Genomic DNA, 11,700 nt, shown 5'->3' with positions numbered 1-11,700 from the left:
GAGAGGGGAGACATAGTAAGGGGATGAGAGGGAGAGGAAGAAGAGGAGGTCAGCGAGGGAGGGTCGCAGATGGGGGGGGGGGACTCCGACGGCTGTTGGCCGGAGGCTAGAGGTCAGACGAGAGAGGGTGAAGAGGGACGAGGGCGACGATGAGAGGGGAGGCACAATTAGTGGACAAGAGGGGGGGGGGGGGAAGAAGAGGAGGTCAGTGAGGGAGGGTCATAGGTGAGGGTGGGTGGGGGGGGGTGGACTCTGACAGCTACCGGAGGCAGGAGGTCGGACGAGAGAGGGCGAAGAGGGACGAGGGCGGAGAGGGAGGTGGGGTTGCCGATGAGGTAGAGAGGGTGGGCCGGACGTGAGGGATGAGGTCTTTGGAGGGCATCGTCAATGGGTCACCAGAGAGCGGGGGCGGAGATGGCGAGCAGCACGGCGGCGGTCGGCGAAAGAGTGAAGAGAGAGAGAGAGAGCAGAGTTAATTTTGTGCCCTAGCTGCATTGTTTTACATCAAAGATTAGCGACGAAAATATTCTGATTAAAAAACCGTCGCTACTTAGTGACGGAGTAGCGACGGAAAATTTTTGTCGCTCATCCGTCGCTAAGTTGCGACAGAGTTTTAGACGAAATGTTTTTGCCGCTAATTAGCGACCAATTTTGCGATAGAATTTTTGTCACTAATTCCGCAACTAATTCTAATTTTAGAGACGACTAATTTTCTCTCGCTAATCTGTTGTAAAATTGTGACGAAAATAATTCATCATAAATTTTCATCGCTAATTAACATTTTTCTTGTAGTAGAATCAATCAACTTCAACTCCTCCAAAATACACTCTTAAAAAGAGTTGATATTTGTGATTACGAGATTCACCAGCCGGTGAGTCCCCTAAAAAAAAGATTTTCCCATGTGTTACAACATTTATCAAAGTAAATGCCTTGAGATTACTATGCCTCCCATCTATCGGTGAGTCCCCTACAAATATGATTTTCTCATGTCATTAAATGCTTGAGATTACTGTGCCTCCTACCTATATGCTGTTCTTGCAACACAGTTATCTAACCATATATGAATGAGCCATCTTCAATAGGTCTAACAGTAACTTGAGAATCTAGCACTAGTGATCTTATGAACAACTCGTGCACTAAGCATGCACAAACAACATTTTCAGATTTAATTTGAGGGACAGCCTCCAGAGCTCCATCTAACCATCCATACATAACCTTCAAACTGCTTTAACAAAATTCTTAATGTTATTCAGCACCTTAGCATTTGCCATAAGAAACTATATATCCTTGGTGCTGGTCTTCAACCAATCCAATAACCTATACAGACAAGGAACAAGATAATATGTAAGAAATATTAAGGTCATTACTAAACCAAAAACACGAGTTCAAAATAAATTCATTTTGTAGGAAAAAAAAAGCAGCTGTCATAAACACATCTTTTAGCAAAAGATAAAAATGAAGGACAGAAGAAAGAAAAGAATCAAAATTTATGTAGCACATAATACAATATCAAAGTCCCATTAAACCAGAAACAACTCTAGCTAAGTTGAAATTGAAACTTACAACTACTTTGAGTAAGGGCAGTGAAACAATTAAATATGAGTTTTAGTATTTTCTACATTCTTTGCTATTCAAATATCATGCTAGAGGTCCCAAACATGGTGAGGAATATGAAGTAATTGAAAGTCTGAATCCTTTGAGGAGTTGTTTATGCTTCCAAACAAAAGAGAGAGTCCACAACTCCTTTGAAATATATTTTTTCTGCAAATCCCTTAGTTATACTTCCCCTGACTCATTGCAACTCCCTCCAACACGGCCTCCCAAAGCCTAACTTGCAACAATGACGCCGAGGATGGGGGTACGATGATAAGGATGACACAGGGATGAGTGGAAGTGAATTCTCAGATCTTGACACATATCTCGTTTCAAACTGCATTTTCTCATCGAATCTGGATCCACACTGAGGAATATGCTATTAGGACCCAAACCCAGATCCGAACCGTTCACAAGGGTTGCAAGCAGCAACTATCCTAAGCCCTTCGCATTTCCTGACTGAAACAGTAACAGGGAGTCTTTATTACCCCCGTTCAAATCCCAAGGGGCTGAGCGTGGGCCTTTAAATCCTACCAGAACCCTACCAAGCAAGCAAGCAAGGAGAATCCAGGCGATGGCGTCGTTCCCTCTTTTCCTCCACCCAACCACCACCGCCACCACTCGCTCCTCTCTGCCACTCTCCCTCTCCTTCCCCAAAGCGCCCTCTACTTTCCTCACAATCCCCAGACCCGTCATCCTCCGCAGAACCCCCAAAACCGTCCCGGTAATCTTAGCGACCCGAGGCAGCGGTTTTCCTGCGCCGGAAAACCGCCTTCCGGGACCCCTCCAAGCCCTAGAGTCCCTCCTCCGTAGGGGAGGCGTCTTCCTCACTGCCACCGCCGTCTTCCTCGGCTGCCTCTGCGCCCCTTCCCTCGCAAACCCGCTCCCATCCGCTGCCCCGCTCTCCGTCGAGGCGCCGGAAAGCCAGACGGAGGAGGAGAAGGAACGGTTTCTTGAGGAGTACCTTGATTCCCACCCGGACGACGTCGGTGCCCTTAAAGTCCTCATGGAGGTGAAGATCAAGACGGGGAAGCTCCAGGAGGCGATCTCGGCGATCGACCGCCTCATCGCCCTCGAGCCCGCGGAGAAGGAGTGGCCGCTGATGCGAGCCCACGTCCGGAGCTACGAGGGCGACGACGAGGGCGCGAAGCAGGGGTTCGAGGAGATCCTCACCGAAGATCCCCTCTCCGTCGAGGCCTACCACGGCCTGGTGATTGCCGCCTCGCAATCGCAGTCGCTCGATGAATTGGAGGGTATCTCGAAGAGGGTCGAGTCCGCGATGGTCCGGTGCAGGAACGAGCAAATGAAGGAGGACGAGCGCGATTTCAGGCTGCTTTTGGCTCAAATTAGGGTTGTCGAGGGCCGATATGACGAAGCGTTGAAGGTCTACCAGGAGCTCGTGAAGGAGGATCCGAAGGATTTTAGGCCGTATCTGTGCCAGGGGATCATCTACACGCTGCTGAGGAAGAAGGATGATGCGGAGAAGCAATTCGACAAGTACCGGAGGCTGGTCCCAAGAGGGCATCCCTATGCCCGGTTTTTCGATGATAATGTGCTCGCAACAAAGGTTTTCTCGCAGATGGCGGAAAATCAAAGTGGCCGGAGGTGACGTTGGTTGAGTTTGCAACGTGCCCATCTCGTTGCTGGGTAAGTGGGAGTGTTTGCATTTTGGTGGAAGTTTCTCTTTCACATTAGTTGTTATCTTGATATTTATGATGCTGACTGAAAGGAGAAAAGAAATGGAAGAGTGATAGTTTTCTCACGCGCAGTGGTTATTTTATTTTTTGTTTTGGGGATTTTGTTATATGTTTATACTGCTATGCTACCACATCCTTGCTTATGGGCCGTGAATAGGCTTCATGATTGATTTACTTTTATGAGTCTTTTTTAGAGGAAGATGCACATTTGTGCGTTTGATTTTATTAGGCATAGATGATTTCTTTGAAGTTTATTATGATACTTATTCAGTTGTCTTGCTAGTTTGAAAGGTGTTCGCTCTGCATATCGGCTTGAATTCATTATTTAAGATTGCCTCACCATTGTGGAGATTGAGGAAGCTAAATTCTATTTTAGTGTATTAATTGGATGATGAATATAGCTCATGCAGTTCAGCCTTATGTAACATTCATTGTAAGTGCTTGAAATGCGAATCAATTTGCAAGACCAGACATCTCAAATTTAAGGTAGCATTGCAAAAGCCGTTCTAATTTCATTTGCATCTCCAAGATGTGACAGAGGAAGCTAACTACATGGTTTTTTTGTTAGTGGAGGACCAAGATGCTTAGTTTATTTTTGGTACTCCTGTGGAGTGGTCTTACAGCAGTTGCTCATGTTCATATTACTCTATTTTCTCATTGTTTTGGAGATTGGACAAATTTGTTAAAAAATCAAAATACTTTTTTATCATGTCCAAAACATAAGACACTTTTGAGTAAACATTTTATTGGTTTGTTTGCGAAGTGCAGGTATTTTTTTAGGAAGAAAAATGTTGGTTACCATGTGGAGGCGTTAAGCAGAAGATTAGTTGGGGTATAATAGTCCATAGTTCATAAGAATAAGCTTCTAGCTTGAAATTCATGTCGAGCACCAGATGGGTGATTGAGTCAATATATCAAGGTATGCAATGAGTGGAATGGCTCTTCTAGGCCTAGACCCTGATGCAATTTACTATGATCTTTATTTTGAAAGCTTTCTACTGAAGCACAACCAAACTCTGGTGTATCCAATACCATTGAGATGAACTCAACAAATACACACAGGATTCCATCACACTTCAGATCCTGAACTGATATTCTGAGACAAATGAAGTGATATCAAGCTGAACAAATTAGAGCAGTTAAGAAACTCACTCAGTCAAGTATGCTTTGCAGCAAGCCAGTGGCAGAGATTAACAAATATGTGTGGCTATTGACACAGTATCTCACATCCTGAACAAGCACCCTACCATTTTGCAGCCACATGCCATGAGTTGATGCAAGGATAGATAGTATATGGCAGACTGGACTGGTTTCTAATGCCAATGCTAAAACGCTTCAGAAAGAAGATTGTATTTGTACCAATTTCACAGTTACAAGATAGCATATTAGTACATTGCACAAGATCTTACATAAGGCTGCAGAATAATAACAGAACACCCCTCATGCATGAACACACGACAATTTCTCTCTTTTCCTAAAAAAGAAAATGAAAAGTTAAATATATATATATATATATATATATATATATATATATATATATATATATATAGAGAGAGAGAGAGAGAGAGAGAGAGAGAGAGAGAGAGATCAAAGCAAAAATTAAGAAGTTACAAGAAAGCAAGCCTCTACTCGTTAGTTCTTCCCTAGACCGTGTCAAGCCCAGTGCTTGATACTTAGTCTTGGTTTATTTCCACTCCATTCCACAAACCTCCCATAAAAAGGAGCACTAGATACACCCAATTCGAATCTCACAAAATTGACGAATAGAAAATCTCATCCATCAACAGCTTCTTATATAGGAAAGTGTGCATTTACTGCCATTCATTTTTTAGCTGATGTAGATCGCCCTCAGATCTACGGAAAAATTCTACCAAAACTAAAATTTATCTAAGGAAAAGAGGGAAATTTAAGGAAAACACAGCAATAATCACATTCTGTAATAAGAAGAACAAAAGATAGGGATGTCAAAACAAAGAACCATCAAACTACTTGGTGTAACTTGCCAACCTTTCAGAAAACTTGCCAACCTTTCAGAAAACAAGAAAGACACTATAAAAATTTCTTTCATTTCAGAGTTTGTTTATGAAATTAGCGGAAGATTATTCTTTTGTTGAATTTAAAAAGGCAAGCTGACAACTTTGGGCACGTTAGCTAAAAGAACCAAAAAGTACAAAATTCAGGTATCCAAAGAAAAATTCGTGATAAAACCCAAAAACATCTAGGACGTGAGCTAAGAGCATGAAAAAGAAAATCTTGAAGTCATCTTGTCATCGCTCAGAATATACTTAATCATTACTTGTACTCATAGAATAAGTTAGTTTTGCGAAAAACTAGTAGGTGCACAAGAGCGACTACAAGAAACTAAATTAATAGCATTTAATTCAGCATGCTAAGCAGTTTAAAGCAGATCATCAGTTAAACAGGTAAACCGTATCAAAACAAGTAAGCAGTTCAAAACAGCAGTTCAAAGCAAGTAAGCAATGCAACTGTCAAACATAGCATGATGATTCATTTGATCGTAAGCCTAGAACTACCACGCAACAAACTTGTTTTCGTTCCTTAAACGAGGTCTCTGCATTTAATCATTATCATGTCATCGTTTATCGCTCTCACTATTTCTAACAAACTCTTTGTCTTGAATAACCTTAATTTATTCTCATCTCTCAAGGCCTTACGCGGCCAACTGACACCTGTTATGACTCACTTAAGGCATCATACTTTCTCAGAAAAACCCACCATTTCATAGAAGGTCCAAAACATGATCTAAAATCAATAAAGATCTAATTCTCACATCTGGGTTCAACATATAATCATGCTAAAACAGAAAGCCAAATCTATAGATTCATAACTGGTTATTTCAATCAATCTCAGAAGATCATCACAGCTCACCATAACTTTTTATGGTAATCAAAATCACAAGTTTCACGTCGGATCGCTTGGTCTGGGAAATGTACGACTTCACAAGGAATTACCGCTCTAGATGGTATACCTGATCTTGGACAATACACTTCATCACAGGAGTTCACCGTCTTTGCAGCTACCCGCTCTTGGACAGTGTACATCCTCACAAAATCTACCACTATAGCAGATTTACCAGATCTTGATTATATATACCCTCACAGAGCATTCTTTGGAAACCCGATCCTCAACAAATGCCATATTCAATGAAAATTATTGTGATACACACATCAACACAAATGACCGCTCTCATGGTCGATAGCCACTACTATAATTAACAAGATCAACGCCGGATCACCTGGTCTGAAAAATGTACAATCTCACAAGGAATTATCGCCTTAGATGGTATACCTGGTCTTGACAAGAGTTGGCCGTTTTTGCGGCTACCCGCTCGTGGACAATGTACATCCTTACAGAGAATCTACCACTCTAGTCGGTTACCAGATCGTGATCATACATACCCTCGCAGATAATCCTCTGGAGATCAGGTCCTCAACAGATACCATACACAATGATACATGCATCAATACAATTGATTGCTCCGAACAATTGACCGCTTTTCGGGTCAGTAGCCACTAATATGGGCACAAGCATGTATAACAACAATATGCATCGTATCACTTCACATGGTAAAACAAATCATAAGATCACACATTCTTCCAATAAGGTTCCATGAACCATGAATATTTATCTCATGCTTTCAACATTTCTTATCACGTGGCATTTCAATCACATCATACAGAAGCATATAATACTACGCCTTGTATCATTGCCACAAGGAACATTGCATTCCTCAAATAGGACCTCAAAGCATGCGTAAACAACACATGAGAACATGCATATTACATAATATGAATCAACTAAACATCAACATGTGTAATTCCTACGTAGTTCAATAAATTTACAAAGGATTCAAGTTATATGTGTAAATATTCCAATCATTGCATCATCATATGCATTTACAATTCTTATCTCAAAGCACATCGCATTCGACCTTTCTAGCGTGTAACTCACGCACATAGAATTCGTGCAGAACTATCCGGATCCATAGAATTTGGCTCCTAAAAAAAAATATAATTAAAAATATATTTAACGTGATTCCTCAAATACCAAAATGGAATCGAATAATAAAAATACAATCTCTAAGAAAGATGCAAAATATCTCAGATATTGTAGTATGATAATCAAAATGGGTCTGGTTGACAGATATCCAATTGGACCCTGATAGTCCTGCACGATTGGATCTGCCCTGGATCGCATCCTGGATTGGATCTTGAGAATTAGATTTGGATCCAATTTGTCTTCAAAGTTTGGATCTTAGGGTTGCTCTGCATCATTCCCTCCTAGGTCGAAAGGCTTCATCCTCGAAGCCTGTTTCTGCTCAAATGCCACTCTTTAATCCCTGCACACACTCAAAATGTAATCCGTGCATAATCTGTTCAAGGCAAATAAAAAGAACTAAACAAGGCAGGAAATTCTATATAAGAATGACAATAATATTTGATGCATTGTAATGCAATATGCTCTATAAAATGCAATTCAGATAAATTCAAAGCAGAACAATGGAATTGAATCTCAAAAGCATCTAAGACATTATATTTAATAAGCTTACCTTGCATCAATACTTTGGAGATAGTAACAAATTTTGGGTCAATCAAAGATAAAATTTGCTTATTTATCATGTTTTTCAATATTTCAAAAATTTCACTAAAATTTTGATAATTATAAGGCAAGTCACAAGCAAGACAATATATCAATAATTCAAACTTACTAGGAGGATTTACGAAGGATACAAAATCAAAATTATCGACTAAATCCTGATATTTTCAAAATAAATTTAGGGTATGCGCGATTGTCATTTCAGCTTTACCAGAATCACATTTAGGGTTTACATGAGGCTCAAAATTTTCTAATGGTTCACTAAGAGAATTTTCAATATCCAAGTGTTTATTGACATGCATTTCATTAGAATTTCTAATACTTTGATTAGTCTTGTTAATTTAGAAATCATCCTAAAAAATGGTTGTACTAATGAGACTTGACGGATCAATGTTGACAAACATGTCAAACGCATCTTGAGGCAAAGTCATACTTTCTATGGTCTCATAAAATTTCTCGAAGATTGGATCATCAAGACTGACATAGGACGAGTCTTCTAGATGTGTTATTTCCCAAAATGCCGAGATGTGAGGCATCTCTTCATACATCTTTTCAAAGACTGGATCAGTAATGAACACACTCATAGGAACATCCTCAAATTCAGGTGAGGGTTCCTTCTCAATTTCCTCATCAAAAATTGGTCCACCAACCATTTCACGAAATGACTCATCGAGAGGATCCTTTATGAAAATAAAAAGAGTGCGATTAATTTCTTCGCACTGGGACTCTTTTTTGCTATCCCAATCCTCATTTTCCATTATAACTTTTTTGAATTGTTGAGATCCTAAGTCAGAAGAAATAGAACTTTCCTCATCCTCGCAACTCACATACAAGATTTTCTCAAACCTAACCCTAGAATTATTGGATTTAAATGAGGTGGGGTTGGGTCGGGGACTAAAGGATGAGACGAGCGAATGAGGACTCTGCCTCGATTCTCTTTGTGAAAAAATCACATAATGGACCTTCAGATTTGGAGCACCAGACTTCCGACTGAATCTCCTAGGTGAATCCATCTTTCTACCCACATACGAGTACTGATGCGGGTCAGACCCACGAACGGAGTCAGACCACCCATATGCCCTCGAGGATCGAAGCAGATCCGATTTGTGACGAAGCTTTTCTTCTAATTTCAGTTCACAAAGCTTCAATTTTATCTCTGCAATTCGCATTTGCATAGTGCGAAGTTGACTTTGCAGATTCTGTGATTTCTTATCATGTTCTAACTCAAATTCTTTATGAGAGCCATAATAATATGTCTTACATGTTCCTCGTGAACTGCTGGCTATGCTCAAAGGCTCTCTCCCGTTCTCTGGTAAAATCTTCTATCCTACGACTTAGATCTTCGATTTTATGCCGCAGAGTTTGAATTTCATACCTAAGGTCACAAATTTCATTTTCAGGGTTATACTCGCTATGACTCCTATAGCCTGTTCGCCCATGTATGGTGCATGGATCCTAAAAAAAAAATTGACCTCCCACAACACCGGAAATTGTGTCAGATTGAGAAATCCGGCAACCCTCGCTTTGATACCAAAATGATGCGATTACACGATATGGACTCGATGAACACTAATCGATGATCCAAGATCCAAATGGATCTCATCACACATGGAAGCTTATACGACAATGAGTCTGAATAGGACTCTGGGAAAATAGAATTTCGGGACCCGTGCACTTGATTTCGATAGGTGTGATCCAAATAAAAGTTGTGCGTGACTCACACATATTTCTAACGAATCCAAAAACACTGGATTTGGATCAGCGATGTCTGTTCCACGGACTTGGGACTGAGACGGATGAACAAGGCTATGACAGACTTCCAGATTCTATGGACAGTCTGTTCGAAAGGGTTTTTGTCCCTGCAAACAGTCAAGTTTGTAAAAACTCCCAACTGAGAAATTGAAGGTCAGATCTGGACCTTTCCAACGAACTAAAATTTGATTTTTTTTTTGAGTTTTCAATGAGGCGCTACAATTTTTTGAATTTGGAAAATGATATGAGATATTACCAATGGAATTAAGCTTCAAATATTCGACAACAACAGAGAAATTAATATTTTTGAGGCACTTAAACTAATATTCAATTAAAACTCAAAACATGAAAATTTTAGATCTAGGTTGTAGATTTCCACAGAATCAAACAAAATGAATTTTCATGCAGAGAATCTCTAGATAACAAAAAAAATACCGAACACCACTAGGAGTGTTCTGAACCAAACTAGTGATAGTGGAGTCCTGTTAGTCTGAGACTTTGACAACACTTTTCAGGGACTCAAACGGCCGATTCACGAAATGGCCTCAACTACAAAGTTGTAGGAAAATGTCTTATCTTTCTAGGAATCTAAAGAACACTAGAAACCCAGTAGTATCAAGCTCGATATGATTGTTTCTTTGAAGATGTTTCTGACAACTCGGGATTCAGGAATCTGAGTTTTGACAAAAAAATCTGAGTTATATAACAACCAATAAAATTGGATATTTGTGAACAATAGTATCATTCCATAACATAAAAGACTTCTATTCATTCACTAGAAAAACAAAACATAACCTATTACAACTTTTAAGCAATCTTCAACGAGAAACACAAACCACATATGATCAAAATAACAAAAAAATGAAAACACATAAACCAGTGAATAATATTCGGATGAAGATAGTACTGACAAAAATTCGCTGGGAAGCAGCAACGACAATTGTAAATCCACGAACAGCGGGTTGAACACCCTCTTAAAGTTCAACAACCACGAACCAAGACTTGCACAACCACACCAAGGTCGATCTTCTCAAAAGATCACCTTTCACACTCAAAAGATGAGATTCGGTTCTACCTTCACCAAATGAGTTTTCCTTCAACCAGCCACACAAAAATTAATTTTCTTCCTCTCTCTCTCCAACCAGCCACACAACAAATCTCAAAAATAAAGAAGCCTCCTCCTCTCCCTTGGTCGACCTCCACTCATAAAGGCTCTGGAGCATGGGAAAGAACCACATTAAAGAGGCAAATGACCTTCCCAAGCCATGCTCTAAAAAAAGGATTTTGACTAGACTATTTTTGGCTAAGGCTATTAAGAGACTAACAACCATATTTGACTTAGACTAGACAAGGCTAGATTTTGAATGAGATCCAAAATGGTCCACTCCAAAATGACACCAACTAGGACCCCCTTTGAAAATGGATCTTGATCCAGATCCAAAATATGTAGCCAACTGGATCATATACAAAATGCATTAGAAAATGCAAATACGAAAAAAATAAAAACTACCTGCATTCCTCATACACTCTCTAGTGTCACAAAAGAATCCTACAGGGCACCAGAACTATCCGAATCCGTAGAATCCGACTCCTAAAAAAAATTACAAATAAAACATATTTAACGCGATATCTTACATGTCAAAATGAAATCGAATAATAACAATAAAATCTCTGAGAAAGATGCAAAATATCTCAGATATTGTAGCACGATAATCAAAATGGGTCTGGGTTGACAGAGATCCAATTAGGCCCTGATAGTCCTGCACGATTGAATCTGCTCTGAATCGCATCCTGGATTGGATCTTGAAAATTGGATTTGGATCCAATTCATCTTCAAAGCTCGGATCTTCAGGATGCTCTGCATCAGAACCCCTACCAGTTATACAACCATACCATTGGGGTTCGAACATGCATCATGTCAATACATGGTGACATGTACTCACTGCTCGTACCACACAAGCGAAACCCGTCCAGTTGGTGATTCAATGTTAACATTGGTCTTGCAACTTTTGCCCTTGTTAAATGTGAAATAACCTAACAA

At 40.0% G+C, this 11,700-nt stretch overlaps 1 protein-coding gene across 2 annotated transcripts; it reads left to right on the top strand.

Annotated features, from left to right (window-relative positions):
- The first annotated feature begins 2,093 nt into the window (after positions 1-2,093).
- LOC149845842 (protein SLOW GREEN 1, chloroplastic-like) lies at positions 2,094-4,687 on the top strand. 2 transcript variants are annotated; one of them, XM_089996042.1, is made up of 2 exons: positions 2,094-3,240; positions 4,059-4,687. In XM_089996042.1, the coding sequence occupies exon 1, from the start codon at positions 2,168-2,170 to the stop codon at positions 3,200-3,202; it is 1,035 nt and encodes a 344-aa protein (XP_089852168.1). In that variant the 5' UTR covers positions 2,094-2,167; the 3' UTR covers positions 3,203-3,240; positions 4,059-4,687. The 2 variants fall into 2 exon arrangements, with proteins under 2 accessions (XP_089852168.1, XP_089852167.1); XM_089996041.1 differs by lacking the exon at positions 4,059-4,687 and adding an exon at positions 3,574-3,776.
- The last annotated feature ends 7,013 nt before the right edge of the window (positions 4,688-11,700 follow it).

This window comes from Nuphar pumila, chromosome 2 (genome assembly GCF_984573655.1).
Source record: "Nuphar pumila chromosome 2, dmNupPumi1.hap1.1, whole genome shotgun sequence".
NCBI lineage: Eukaryota > Viridiplantae > Streptophyta > Magnoliopsida > Nymphaeales > Nymphaeaceae > Nuphar > Nuphar pumila.
The sequence above is the reverse complement of the archived record's forward strand: the minus strand, read 5'-3'. Positions and strand labels throughout refer to the sequence as shown.